This window comes from Camellia sinensis, chromosome 12 (assembly GCF_055761805.1).
Source record: "Camellia sinensis isolate YWXY chromosome 12, ASM5576180v1, whole genome shotgun sequence".
In the NCBI taxonomy this organism is placed as follows: Eukaryota; Viridiplantae; Streptophyta; class Magnoliopsida; order Ericales; family Theaceae; genus Camellia; species Camellia sinensis.
Genome location: NC_138972.1, coordinates 90,488,584 through 90,504,299, shown reverse-complemented (window position 1 = coordinate 90,504,299; position 15,716 = coordinate 90,488,584). Strand labels below are relative to the sequence as shown.

The 15,716-nt window shown below is 38.1% G+C and overlaps 1 protein-coding gene across 1 annotated transcript in view; it reads right to left on the bottom strand.

Moving 5' to 3' along the window:
- Positions 1 to 2,213: 2,213 nt before the first annotated feature.
- Positions 2,214 to 15,716, bottom strand: part of LOC114311373 (beta-galactosidase 8-like) — a 68,721-nt gene continuing 55,218 nt past the window's right edge. The window contains exons 4-15 of the mRNA XM_082898029.1: positions 7,716 to 7,831; positions 7,480 to 7,582; positions 7,240 to 7,330; positions 6,911 to 6,995; positions 5,968 to 6,001; positions 5,448 to 5,610; positions 4,817 to 5,021; positions 4,633 to 4,721; positions 3,963 to 4,072; positions 3,678 to 3,791; positions 3,326 to 3,427; positions 2,214 to 2,464 (exon numbers count right to left, since the gene is read on the bottom strand). Coding sequence (XP_082754155.1) covers positions 2,375 to 2,464; positions 3,326 to 3,427; positions 3,678 to 3,791; positions 3,963 to 4,072; positions 4,633 to 4,721; positions 4,817 to 5,021; positions 5,448 to 5,610; positions 5,968 to 6,001; positions 6,911 to 6,995; positions 7,240 to 7,330; positions 7,480 to 7,582; positions 7,716 to 7,831 — 1,302 coding nt within the window. The 3' untranslated portion in view covers positions 2,214 to 2,374. The remainder of the gene's footprint in view (positions 2,465 to 3,325; positions 3,428 to 3,677; positions 3,792 to 3,962; positions 4,073 to 4,632; positions 4,722 to 4,816; positions 5,022 to 5,447; positions 5,611 to 5,967; positions 6,002 to 6,910; positions 6,996 to 7,239; positions 7,331 to 7,479; positions 7,583 to 7,715; positions 7,832 to 15,716) is intronic.

Below are 15,716 nucleotides of genomic sequence, written 5' to 3'. Positions count from 1 at the left end.
GTGAACAACAGCAACATCAGAACATCATCAAAACAGTTTGATGTTTAGGGCCTAATCGTATAACACAGTGATGTTCTTCAGACTCCCATTTTTCAGATCGCATCTCCACTATCAACAAAACCCCACTTTGATCATCTTCTCTGTCATTGATCGATTTCTCTGTTTCTTTCAATCTTTCAATCATGGAGATTTATCATAGATAAAGAAAAAAAATTATATATATACATATACATATACATTTACATAGAGAGAGAACTTAGAAAAGAGGGATTTCGATCTCAAAAAGAGGCCAAGGCATCGTCGCGATCGAAGGGACACAAAGAGAAATCTTCATAAGGTTTGATCGTATTGGATCTGAAGACTCAATCGAGACGGCGGTTCTGGAAGTCGATTGTTATCGTGCATTGTCGGGTTCGGATATCGGACAGTTCGTCCCTTCTGTCGCGGCGGTGGTTCGGAGCACACATCTGGACGCTGATGGACTACATTAGAACACCCACAGTTTCCTTTTTTTTTGTTTGTTCTCTTTCTATGATACGATTGGAACACCCACAAACAAAGGGGAAAGCACCCACAAACATCAAAAACATCCAAAACATCGGATGATCAAATATGACATTTTTTTTGTTTTTGTTTTTGATCACTTTGGAGAAGTTATTGATGCTTTCGCGTTAAGAGAGAGAGAGAGAGACGACTTTTTTGATGTTTAGTGGTTTGGATTGTTACTTGTACAAGAGAAGATGATCTGATGATGTTCCCAATATTGATGATGTGTGATGATGTAATTGATGTTTGATGATGATGATGATGATGATGTTGTTGCAAAATAAAATCAATATGGGTAAAAATGTAAACTCTGTATTCAATATATCAAAAACACATGTCACACTAAAAATAAAAAGGACTAAATGATTTAAGAAAAAACACTCAGGACTAATTAGGGTAACATTTATCAAAATGGGATTTATGAGTAATTTTTCCTATTATTAAATTAATAAAAAGTCTTACATAGGTAAGACTTTATTTCATTAAAAAAACTAAATTTATATTATGTTTTTAAAAAAGAGTTTTATTTCACAGTGTGTTTAAATTAGTATCAGAGCTTAGTTTTTCTAATTTTTCCAATAAAATTATATGAGTATTAGATATACTGAAAGTAGAATCTAATAATTTAAATAATACTATTTCACTACAAATAATAATCACTACAAAAAAAATCAAGATTTAGTAGCGGCCAAAATTGTTGCTAAAAGCAGGAAAAAGCGTCGCTAAAAACTAGAATACCTTTACCCGTGGTTGCAATAATGACAGCCAAACCGCCGCAATAGCCCGTCGGCATATCCTTATAGTGATGTTTTCTGCAAACGCCGGTATAGCTATTTTTATTGCGATGGTCGATGTACTGACAATTATAAATGTCGCTATATCTTGAATTTACCAATTACTTGCTAACTTTATAACGATGGTTCGACTGCCGCTATATCCTTCACTTTTGCGACATTTTGTGAATCGCTGCTATATTTTGACTCTATTCCATAAGTTTTACAGTGTCGCTATAGCCATAGAATTCGTTTTAAATTTTATTTACAGCAACGGTTATTAACCGCGGTTGTAGGCTATTTTTTTTTTTTTTTTTTTAGAGGGGGTTTTTTTGGAGGGGGGGTGAATCAGTCATAAATAAAATGACAAAAAACTACAAGATACAAGGGGTATACCCTAGGAGCTAACCAACTATACAAAGACACATAAACCAAAACACAAAAAAAGACAATCTAAACAGCGAAAACCATCATGTTCACACACCACATAAGCAAAGAGCAAATGAGAGCAAGAACAAGGCAAACAAGACAAAAAAAACCTAAGAGCAACATAACCTGGTTACACTAAAAAGATCCAAACAACAAAAGGAACTAGAAACAAAACCCAAAAGCCATATTATAGAGACAATTTGATTAAAAAATGATCAAAACAGACACCATAACCCCTAAGACAACAAACAACAGCAAACTGTGGGCAAACTGTTGACAGTAAACACCAGCCATAGCACCACACACCAGCCATAGCACCACGCACTAGCAGCAATGACACCAGGCATCAAAGTAAACAACAGCAACCAATGAAAAAGCCAACAACCTGCTCACATTATATATCTATAACAACACTATTTTATTCTAATGGCTCAATACTCAATAATTGTAAAAGGTAAAAGAGTCTGCATTTTCATAATCCCAAAATATCCAAAACAACTTAATTAAAACGTTCATTACATAAGCCTGTAATACAAAAAAGATCCAATGTTTGTAGGAAACTAATAGCCCACACCATAATCCAAAAGATAAACTTGTCACATAACAATAGTACTTAAAAGTATTACTCATAACGCCATTTTATAAAGACCTCCATGAAAAATGTTCAAATCGAGAAATGACGCCCATTGTTTGATACTTTCAAATTGTCTTATTTCCTGCAATAAAAATAATTGAATAAGCACAAGTATCATTTTCAATTTTAAAATCTATAAAGAAAATTTAGACTACAAATAATTCTCGACAAGTCTTATTTATTTATTTTTTTTGGTAAGTATGTGGTTTACATATCAAAAAATAAAGATTACAGTGAAATTGAAGATCATATTTGCAAGAATAGGAGGATAAACAAGATCTAGACATAAAATTCCCCACAACAATATTTTTTTTGACATCCATTCATTTTAATCTCATTTTCCCCTAACCTTACCCAAAAAGGATTTTTTTTAAAAATTCTTTCAATTTAGTTTCTTTTTCTATCTTTTCTCTCTACAAATTCAAGATTCAAAAATTTATAAACTGCACAATTTTTATTTTGTCAAACACATTATGAAATCTTCGATGCCAAATCACTTGTACAATGCCACATGATCCCTAGTCACAAGCCTTCAAGATTCATATTGTGTTTTCATTTCAATAGTTTGTATAGTCATAAAGCAACTGATCATAATAATATTTTTCAACCCTTTGATTTTTCTCATAAGTAACAAAAGGTGTTAACTAGTCTTTTTTTCTTTTCAGGTGCAAGAGAAGGTGAGCTTGAGATGACCCAACAAAGTCCAAAGGGCAAAAACACTGATGACTGGGAAAACAAAAGTGGGATAGGAAGAAATATTTTACATGCTCTCTCTCTCTCTCTCTCTCTCTCTCTCTCTATGTGGTGTATGTCCCATAAGCATAAAATCAAGTACTTATTATTTTCTGAGACTATAATCCAAGTCATTGATATCCCATCCCTACAACAATGAATCCCTTAATTTGGCTAAATTGTAAGCAAAAAAGAAAGTATATAATATTACCTTGTACCAAATCAAGGGTTGGTTCTTGGGTAAAGTGGGTTTTGACACCCAAACTGAAGAACCTCCACCTGAGAGGCCTAATTCTTCACCTTTCAGCCCAGTCTGCACCAAAAGAGACAAAATAAGAGTGAAAAGCTGAATGTTACTGCATTTAATTCTTCGATCAAATCAACCTCGTAGCATTACAAAGCCGAAAATATGTCGGATCATATACTCTAATCAATTAGAAATAACAAAAATTTGTTGCATTAAAAATGACATTTCAATTTGCCAGTTCAATTTCCAGTTTCTATTGGATTACTATTTAGGAATTGAATATAGGAGGATATTGTGAAAATCAAAACAAACTTACCTGATATGTCCATTGCTGTGAGGATAAATCAATGGTAGATCCATTATTTAGACCTTTCAGTTTCACCGGACCAGTTACCCCAGCACCCCATTTGTCAAAGAATGCTCCATAGTTCTGGACAATGTTAATAGGGTTCTGTTAGATAAAAATTACTTTCCAGTAATATTTAGACTGTCTAAACTAATCCTCCTCATGGAAGCACCATTGAAGAATATAATCTAGATTCTAGATAACAATCTCATTTTTGATGAATGCTAACATAAATCTAAATCAGGAAGGTCAAACCTGAAGTCCAACTGTCAAACTCAAGAGATCGATTCTATTCTTTCCAGGGACGAGTGTGATGGGAACCTCAATGGCAACCTTAGCATTGCCTCTGTTGCCTTCGTCACTCCCTACAATGAACCATTGGACTTTTTAGGCATTATAGACAAATTGATTTGGCAGCCTTGCAAAATTTATATCTTGGTGAATATGGTTTATCTAATAAGCATCCCAAATGGTTTAAAGGACATTTTTAATGAAGCAAAGGAGAACCCATAATATGTGAGTGTGCGTTTTTGTGCAAATTATGCAAAAGATTAAGTTTATGCCCAATTTACCCCTCACAGACCCCCCATCAAATGGGGACTAAACTGAGTGTAGTTTTTTAAAAAAATAAAACAATGTCTGGACACCTTATGATATACTCAAAAGAGATAAATCTCCATTACAATTATGCCGTATACTGATGAATCAAAATAAGATGCCAATTTATCCGTATCTCTTGCAGGGTAATCAAATAAGTCTATGCCTCCACAATAATTGACGGGGTATAAGTCAGTAGAAGACACAAAGAAGAAACATCAAATATAACCTCCAAAAGAGATAAAAACAGAAAAGAAACAATTGTCTTAAAAAAAAAAACACCATCCAAAAAACTTATGTCATTGCAACATCTTTTAGTTCCCATTACCTGCAAGTTTCCCGTTAATAAAAGCATAAATGACATGGCCAAGTGATTCCACATGAAGAACTGTTTGGGACCCACCTTGACTGTTAGTGCTGCAAAAGTGTCCAGGAATTGTTATTATGATATCAAACATATCAAAGCCATTGGATTCAGATCACAAATTTTTAAAACAAAAGGTTTTTAATACCTTAGTGAATACCTAAGATAGTCACTCTTGTAGGCTGCAGTATTTATTTGCTCTGTTAACCCAAGTTGCATAAATGTATTGTTACTTGAGATACCAACTGGTTTATTAAACCAACTCCAGTCTGACAGGAATGCTTCAGAAGCACCAACATTATCATTCAATGATTGACGCGTGAATTGTGGAATTGTAGCCACAGAATTAATTTGTCACATAAAAATAACAAATTAGCCTATCTTGTTATTGGAATAAAGAGAAATTCATATTTTACAGCCCCATATTTATTAAAAGGGAAATTTGGTTGTTAATTTTTTTTTTAAATAAAGAGAACATAAGTTAGCTGTTATGGTATGAAATGGAGTTCCATGAAGATACTGCATCATCTGATTGTGACCAAATTTCTAACTCTTTATACAAATGTAATAAATATAGATAAAAAAGCAAACCTTTATCACACACTGTTTTACTTGAGCTAATATTAAAAAATAAAAGAAAATGAAACCCTTCTTCAAAAACATGCTGATGTAATTTAAAACCAACAAGTATATTAAAAGGAAAAGCTTGTAGCTAACAAAGTTCTTGTGTAGTAGCACGGTAAAATGTAAGACATAATTTGAGCAAATGAGGCAAACCTTTGCAGTATTAAGCACTACATTTTTGCAGTCGGGTAAGATGCTCACAGACCATGCTGGTAAATTATATGAATTGCCATTGAAATTCACAATTGCATCAGATTGGGAATCCACATTGGCAAGAAAAGCAGTACATAAACTTGACCCAGTTTTATATACACCTACCTGAAATAGGGAACATCCCTTTTTAAGAACAACAAATTCTATTCATAAAGTATACAGCATGAATCATAAAACAAAATTTTGTTGACCAACATCATTTCTTTTTCCTTAATATAGGCAATGATTTTTGAATCCTGCCAGTCACTCGCTTCATGGAAGCTCTGGAGTTATCACTGGGCCCAAGACAATTTCAAACCATCTACCATGATATACATAAGCATTTTTTTTTTGAGGGGGTTTGATTGAGCAAATAAAATTTTGTTTCACTATAGAAACATTAGATTGCTAAAGAACCACAATCAATCATAGAGGAGAAAGCTCCCTGAGAACCGGTTAAGGATTAGAGAATTATAGGTATACCTCCAAATTTGGACCAAGGGAAGTAATTGTTGGACCAGTGCCAACCAAGGTTCTGAAAAGCGGTTGCGGTCACCGTAACAGTGGTGGTGGCGCGGTTGCGGTTGCGGGGTGTAAAGGTCGTAGCGTAACGGTTGCGATAACCGGAACCATGAATTTTTTTATTTTTCGCGCAATTTGAAAAAAAACTTACCGATACTCACATTTTTTTTCATGATCATATTTATTGGGTTTTAAAATAAATATTGATCAATTTTTATAAATTTTTGAGTTTGATCCAATATATTTCATATTTTTAAATCACTATAAACTGAGTTTTTTACATTTTATTTTAATAATTAATGACTTTATATTATACAAAAAATCAATCACTAACTATTATATACAAGATAAACAATGACAAAAGTAAGAGAATAAATAAAAGTCTAAATATATATATATATATTAATCAAGTCAAATAGATAATGACCACACTTATTATTATTATTATTATTATTATTATTATTATTATTATTATTAAACAATATATAGATAAACACACACAAACAAAATGGTTGAGTGATAGCAACTGAATAGAATAGTATAGGTCTTACAGCTTTAACAAATCAATAACATGTTTTTCATCTTCCCTCTTCTCTCTCTCTATCTCTTGTTCCTCTATCTTCCCTCTTCATCTTCCCTCTTCTCTCTCTATCTCTCTTCCCCCATTTTCAACTTTTTTTTTTGTGTGTGTTTTTTTAAAGAAGCAATTCGAAACCGTTACATAATGGTGCGTAACAGGCCGTTACGACCGTTACAGCACCGTTACGACCGCTATAATAGCCGCTATGGCCGATACACCTGTGAATCTCAATCACATTGCAAAAACGGCTGTAACGGGTGGCGGTAACTATCACAACCGTTACGTAACGACGTTACATAACGGTTGCGGCCGCTTTTTAAAACCTTGGTGCCAACCATTGTTGGTTCACAAAGTTTTATGGCTTTATGCACATCTTTTAGATGGCCCCACTTAGGTTGTCTAAGAAGTCCTGCAACATTGGGGAAAATTTTTAAAAGCCTTTTATAGATAGAAGACAAACTTCAACTATTAAAAAAAATAAAAGAAGAAAAGCCGCAATTATGGGTTGATATATGTATCTTTCAGATTATAAAATAACAACATTCTATCAACATCTAACACTTCTAGATTGCAGCATTTCATAAACTGAAGTATTAGTTTGGTTGCTTATGGGATGCAAATCATTTATTATTGATAGAGGGAGAAAATCATACCATACTTATCAATTGGAGCATCATAATCATAACTTGTAGCAATGAAAGGTCCGCCAGTGGTCCGGCCAAAATTAGTCCCACCATGGTATTGGTAAAGCAATCAAAACATATTTAAAATATAAGCTTGCATTCTGATTAATTTAAACCAGATTCAAAGTAGACTGTGAATCATAAGTATCAGGCAATTGTCATAAAAACTTGTAACAAGTATAATAGCTTTCAAGAAAATAGAATTACCATATAATAATTTTGGAAGGTTCCCCCTCGCTGGAAGAATTGTGCTACATCAAAAGCAATGTCTTCCACAGGTCTGTATGGCACAGCACTGCCAAACGAAAGAAACCTAACATTCCAGATAGCCGTAATGGTTAAAAACACAGAAGCATTAAAAGAAAAGAAAGCTGGATGTTGATAAGATCAACTTCTGATCCAAATAACCAACATGCTGTGAGAGGCTAAGATGCCAGACATCTTACCATCCAGTCCAATTCTCAGTCCACATTTTTGGTTTAGTAGCAGAATTGGGAGTGAATTGGTCACAATAAAATCCATTGCAAGTGTTGATCTGTATGTAGTCAAAAGAACATGTGAGCTGGTAAAAACATGTAGTCATATTTCAAAAGCATTAAAGATCAAGTTCTGTAGAAGTTAGGTGTTGATGTTAACAAGCCACACAAATATATTGGAATGAAACTCACAATAGAGATTGGCAACTGTTCCATAAAATAGTAGACTCATGTGTGCACTAGTATTTGATAACTGGGTTCAACAATGGGTAGGAGATGGAACGTTATAATTTGTTGAATTTCAATTTGGGAGGTCTGCTTGTTTTTTTCTATGTTCAGCTGTATCAATTGAACCTTCACATCTATAATGACCAATTTCATACTTTCAAATTTGCTTCATAGTTGATATTGAACAGGAAATTGGTAAGAATGGCCATGAATTGTTTATATTGAAGCCATAAATGTCTATTTTGATGCAACTTTACTAAAGTAAATCAAACTTCTATGATTGAAGAAATGAAAGGAAAGAGTAGTAAGTTCACTAATTTTGTTGTTTCATGTATCCCTTATAAAGATAGGTCCTTATTGTCTTTGGATTATTGTAGTAAAAGAGTTCGGGTATACATAAATGTATAGGTTTCAATAACACACTAGAAGCATTAAAATGAGTTGGTACATGTCCCTGAAATATTATTTTTAAAGCTACAAATTCTTATTTGGAATAATTCATAGTCAACTATGTTGGTAACTCGATCACATTTTTCTGGTAAGTGGGATATCAAAAGTACCTGAGGCATGATATAGCTGATTGACATCATGTAATTGACATACTTGATGTGGATAAAAAAAGTTAACAGGCAATGCTTTTCATGTAATATTTCTGTCACGACCCAAACCCGCCCCTATGGGTTTAGCACCGTAACCGGCCAGTAATCCGAGATTACCAAAGGCCTGCTTAACAGTAATACAGTAATACAGAGTACAGGGGCTGGCGGAAGCCAATACAGTAATTAAACAATGTCCAATGAGCTGTGACAGTCTGTATGCAAAAAGACTTTTCATTCAAATATATATAGTCGAACAGAACAGAATGCACATATATACACTCATTCAGTTCAGGGACCTAATCCCTATCAAACAGTACAGTACAGTAAACAGTCTATACAGTTATGCAAAACAGATACAGTGACAGACGGGGAAATTAAAAACACCCTTAAGTCGTTTTTTGACAGCTCGGAACCTCGCATTGAGGCACATAGGTTGGCTCGACAAAACTGGAGTTTACCCTGACGCTCCTAGCTGCGGTCTGGTGCCTGGACACCTACATATATATATATAAGCAGTGAGTTAAAACCTAGTGAATAACACAATGCGTAAAGGGGTTAAGAATGAATGTCCTTACAGTAATGAAAACAGTTCATTAAATCAGTATTTCAGTCGTTCAGTCAGTGCAGTCATATGTGGTACATCCATTAGCATAACAGTACAGTAAACAGTAGGTCTTAAAAGACCGAGCAGTAAATGATGGCCATCAATCAGTAACAGTAGTGGTTCCAACAAGGGAACCGACAGAGATCTCTGTAACAGTAACAGTAAACAGTAGTTGCTAAGGATGCCACAATACAGTTCAGAATATAGGACATACATTCATTCAATTAACAGTAACAGTTCAGAAAGCAGTACAGTTCAATTGTTCAGAAGATAATCATTTTGAACATATCTTTACACAGTTGTTACTCACAGAGTTCTGGGCTACAGTAAAGCTAGAGCGCATCCCCAGTCGCCAACCCTACACAGTTACAGATTGAACACACACTAAGCTACACAGTTTGGAAAATAATAACTTAATCCCTAACTTGCCTCGGTGTGTTCTACATCTATGTCCTCACTAAGATGCCTTAAACTAGGCCTAAGAATGCCTAGGATGAGATGAGGATGCAAAGATACACTTTAAAAGCATTTTCAGACTTTTCAGAAAACAGGGGTCACGCTCGAGCGTAGGTTACTCCGCTCAAGTGAACATGCAGACAAAGGTTTCCGCTCGAGCGTAGACTTACCCGCTCGAGCGTTCTGCAAAACAGTCAAAAGTGCTGGATAGGCAAAAATCACGCTCGATTGGGCGCTCGACACCCGCTCGAGCATCAGATACAACGTCCCGCTCGAGCGTCAATTATTCCGCTCGAGCGGACTTCAAAACAAAACAAGAATACTGGGAGCACGATTTCCACGCTCGAGCACCAGTCACCCCGCTCGAGCGCGAGTCCAAATTCTGAAAATTCCAGATTTGAACCTCAAGCTCAAAACCAAGTTTTAAACCATAAATTTCGATCCTCTTGGGCCAATGTTCCAGAAAACACATCAAAACTCATACTTTAACATGATTCAAAGCTCAATTTGTAAAATCAAAGCCCAAGGGTGTTTCAAATAAATCCAATTCAAACCAATTTCCATAAATATGAAGAACATGCAAACATGCATGAATTTAAATCATTTCAAAGCTTCAATTTGATGCTCTAAGGAGCCAATTGTTCCAAAAACAAGATGAAAACATGGACTTAACATAACCATGAGCATGCATAAGACAATTCTCCATGGAATCAACTCAAGTTCAACAATTCAAACACGCATGCATGGAATGAGCTCTTAATTCAACAACTTGAGCTAGTTCTAGGCTTGGGTCACTAAGAACACAAGAACCATGGATGAACATTCACAAACACAACAATAAAAGGTTGAATTTCCTTACCTAAGTCTTCAATTAGAGCTATGGAGGCTCAATGTTGCAAGAACTCCTTAATCTTCCTAATTTCCAAGCAATTCTCTCAAGAACAAATCAATTCTCTCCCTCTCACTCTCTTGGTCGGTTGAGACAAGGAAAGGCTGATGGAAATGTTGATTCAATGTGTATACAAGTCTCAAAATGTGTAAGGTAGTGGCCATTAAGTGTGGCAAAATGGTAAATAAGTGTAACAATGCAATTTATCAATATTTAATCTAATTTAATCATACCAAATCGATTTTCAGATAAAGATGCTATAAATTCACATAAATCACGATGATCATAAAACACTAATCGGTTTCCGATTCGGCCGCCGATAAGGCCTTCAATTCGCAATTTAACCATAAAAACACGAACAGATAATCAAATAACCAAACAGATAGAATTATAATTAAATAGGTATACTCAGTCAATTCAGTTTCAATTTCAGTCAGTCAGTTCAGTAGTTTATTCAGTTCACTTATCATTCATAATCAGTTTCAGTTTAACGGTAATCAGTGGTTATTCGGTAAACAGTGACGAGGGTTGTTACAATTTCATATACAAATGAGATTTTGAATATTTGGGATAATAAAATGGAACACTACAAAATAAAGCAAGTACTTTGGGGCTAAGAAAAACATAGCTGTATGTATATATATGTGTGAAAGGGGCAATATATATGATTAAAATATTTATCTAGTAATATCAACTATATTGGGTAATGATGTCTATTAATGAGCATGAGACTAGGAAATACAACTGTGCAAAATAAGAAGTGGCTTTTTGATGAAGTGTCATGGGTGAACTCAGTCCCACTTAATTGGAATAAAACATAGCCCTAATAGGATGGACTAGTTGATCAGTTTCAATATTACCTTTCCATATACTTGGGATGAGGAATGAATAAGGACTTATGAATTGTCTCTATCATGATTTTCTGAGCATCTTTATTACTATGATTATTATGATCATTATAATGATTGTTGTTGTTAAGATCATGTTCAAACCAATAAACAAAAATGTAGGCATTATTACTCCATTGTGGCATTTTATCAAACACCTAGCATACATAATGAATCCTCAAGCATGAGATTTTATTATGTACCATCAACAACAATCCATTCACTTTACTAATTATATTGGTTAAAATATGAATATCATATGAGAGGGTAATTTATGTGGAAATTGGGCCGAGCTAGGTGATGGGCCGTTCTATGGGCTACAGTGAGAAGGACTGAGTAAAAGGGCCTGATAGTTAGCCCGGTCCCAGAGAACCTTGCAGTTAGCTCGGTCACCACGGTCGGCACAGTGGTAGTTAGCTCGGTCAAACCATCTCGAGCTGAGGTATTGTTGGCTTCTGCTTAGGACCTTGCTGTTAGATAGCTTGGTCCAAGCTCATTGTGGATAGCACGGTTTCAGACAACCCAGTTGGAATATGTCAACTGAGGTACACGCGCAGTGAAAGGAAGAACCGAGCTAGTTGGAGCTCGGTCTAGTCTACGGCTTTAGCGTGGCCATGTTATCTGGGTCGTATTGACATCCAACCATGGTAAAACCATCTCACTTGGTTTAAGCAGTGAGGGAGGTGTTGAAAGATAAGCATTATCTTTCAGGAATGTGATTCCTAGGAGGACTCTACATGGAGGAGTAAGAGTCCTACTACGATTGTGCCACACGGAACCTATAAAAGCTTATAACATCACCTATGGAGAGGTAACGCAACTTTGATTCCCGAATATACAGAGTTTTTGTCTATTTGTCTATTTTTGCTAACTTAGGCATCAGAGAGGTATTCGGCACACACCCGCCGACTAGCTCACATTTGTGTTTTCAGGGAGTAAAGCGACGACGTACGAAGGAACGCAGACTTGATCAACAGGATTATACGAGAAAGAACATTTCTTGCTCGTACAATTGGCGCCGTCTGTGGGAATATCAGACAAAGAACAAAACCTCTTGATCAAGTTTCCCTCGCTAGTTGAATGGCGCACAACGAAGATTTGCCGCAATCCGCCATCGACGGACAAACCCCAGAGGGGGGTGGGAGGCGCGAAGGTTTGCCCTCTATCCCTCCCATGGTGGACTTAGAGCCCCAGCGACAGAATCCCCGGAGGGATGCAAGGGGGAGGCGGAATAATAGCCCCCGTCGCTCTCGCTCACAAAGTCCTAAAAGGTAAAGGTGAAGAATCGACCCTCAAGCTCTGGAGGATCGCGTAAAAGAGCAAGATGAACTAATAAGGAAGATGGCGGCGGACATGGAGGCCCTGAAGCGCCAGATCAAGGAAAAATGGGTGGCGACAGGAGAGGGGCACAAAGGCAACACGTCCCCTCGCCACTCGGAGGATCGTGGTAGGCAAACCACACCGTCTCAAGCAGAGAGTAAAAGCCTCAGGACAGGCGACACTCAATCAAGGTCTTCTAGGACTCATTACTCCAGGTCTGAGAGAATGAGAACATTGAGGTCTTACACTGAGAGAAGCACCTATCGGCCCTCACGCACCCACCAGACTGTGTCCAGGCAAACGAAGTTGCCTAGATCATCCGACCTACGGATGATGCTTGAAGAAAAGGCACGATGGAAAGAGGATACCAGGGCACGCGACCGGTGCAAAGTCTCAGCCCTTCAGCGGTTGGCCCCTCGGACGCATGGAAACGTCGAGGTAGGAATGCCAATAGCGTGCCCTGCTTACGAACCAACAGACAAAGCCTTAGCAAGACTGCAGACCTCGCCGTTTATTCCGGCAATCGAGAACGCACCCCTACCTTCCGGCTTCCTTCAGCCCAAATTTACCACGTATGAGGGGAAGACAGACCCCTACTCGCACTTAAGCCACTTTCGCCAGGTCATGACAGTATACTGGCGAAACGAGGCTTTAATGTGCATCCTATTCCCATCAAGCCTTGGCGACCTAGGTTTAACCTAGTTTGAAAGGCTACCAGAAGGCAGCATAGTCTCCTGGGCACAATTGGCAGAGGCGTTTGTGACAAGGTTCAGAACGAACACCAAGACCTCGGTGGAGATCGATCAGCTACTATCCATTGACATGGGCGACAAGGAAACATTGAGATCCTACAACAATCGCTACTGGGAGACATTCAACCAGATAGGGGACTGCCCCACCAATCTCGCCATCGCACAATACAAAAGAGGACTTCCAGTCAGAAACAGATTGAAGGATTCGATTACTATGACTCCACCCCTCACGATGGAAGCCTTGATGGAGAGTGTGCACCAACATATTTGGGTAGAGGAGGATGGCGCCCGTGCTAAGGCAAAATGGTGCAACGGCAACACCAGATAAGAAGACTACGACAAAAGTCAACACGGTAGAACGTCCAAGCAAGAATGGACGAGGCAGGTGAGACAACGAAGAGGACTGAGATAAAAGATGGTTGAGAGTCCGCACTGCCATTACCACAGTATTCAAGAAACCAATCTACCGAATTCTCAGTGAGATACGTGATAAACCTTTCGTCAGATGGGCAGCTAAGCTGGGAGAAGCACAAAAGGACTACGACGAAAGATCCAGGTGCACCTTCCATAAGGAAAAGGGGCACCGCACTGAAAATTGCACGCCATTAAGGCAACACTTGGAGGAGTTAGTGGCAGCTGGACATCTGGACAAGTACATAGAATGAGGGACACAGCCAGCCCCCCAGAACCACGACCACCCAAACGGTATGCCGATCGACGCACCACCTCAAGAAGTGATTAACGTAATACATGGGGTATTCGAACCTGAGCGGGTATGTGAGCTCAGGGGTACGATCAAGAAGGCTGAGCACTTAAGGGAGGTATTAAGTGCGCAACCTACCATCAAAAGGGAGAAAACAGAGGCCACGAACGTCATATCCTTCTCAGATAAAGACTTGGCAAGGATATATTGCCCTCACAATGACGCACTGGTCGTTACACTCCGCGTCATAGATTACGACATCAAACGGATTTTGATCGACCAAGGAAGCTCGTGCGTAATAATGTATTACGAAACCTTCAAACAACTGAAACTAAAGGACAAAGACTTGGCACCTGCCGTATCTCCCCTGATCGGGTTCAACTCAATGCCAGAGTGGCCAGTCGGCAAGATAATCCTCCCAGTCAGAACAGAAAGCATGACTAAACAAGTGGAATTCTGGGTATTGAAAGTGCCCTCCACTTACAACATAATCTTGGGAAGGACATGGCTGCATGCCATGAGAACAGTAGTATCAACCTACTATCAAGTAATGCGATTCCCCAATGAAGTCGGGGTAATTGAAGAGGTCTATGGAGACTAAATTATGTCTAAGCAATGCTTCGTCACAGTAAATGGCAGCCGAGCTGCCAAGGGGTTTGTTCAGATGGTGGAAGAACCCGAGAGTAATGAATTGTTTGCGGATGTTGGCAAAGCCGCTGAACAGAAGGCAGTGGAAGACTTGGTATAGGTAAGAATAGATGAAAAGAACCCGGATAAGTTCTTTTTGCTTGGCTCATCTATGTCTAGCACTGAGTGAATAGAGGTCATGAAATTCTTGACCTCTAACATCGAAGTGTTTGCTTAGACACCGTATGACATGCCTGGCATTGACCAGCTTCATCTGTCACCAATTGAATGTCCACCCAACTGCCAGACCAATTATACAGCGCACTCGCAGATTGGCACTCCACCATGCCGAGATAGTGGCGGAAGAAGTAGAAAACCTGCTAGAAGTAGGAGCTATCAGAGAGGTGCACTACCTTAGATGGATCTCCAATACAGTAGTGGTACCTAAGAAGAATGAAAAATGGCGTGTCTGTGTGGACTACAAAACGGTCAACAAGGCATGCCCAAAAGACAGCTTTCCTCTTCCACGGATAGACCAACTGGTAGATCTGACGGCAGGATACAACCGTCTTAGCTTTCTTAATGCGTACAGAGGGTACCATCAGATCGCCATGTATGAGCCAGACCAGGAGGTTACATCTTTTACGACGCCAAGAGGACTATATTGTTACAAGGTCATGCCTTTTGGCCTTAAGAATGCAAGGGCAACATTCCAACGGACGGTCACCAAGATGTTCGAACCATTGTTAGGTAGAACAATGGAAGCGCACATCGACGACATGGTGGTCAAGAGCAAGGATAAGAATGACCATCTCAGGGAGCTAGGTGAGATGTTTCAGATCCTGAAGAAGCACAAGCTACGCCTAAATACATCTAAGTGTGCGTTCGGCATAGGATCTGGCAAGT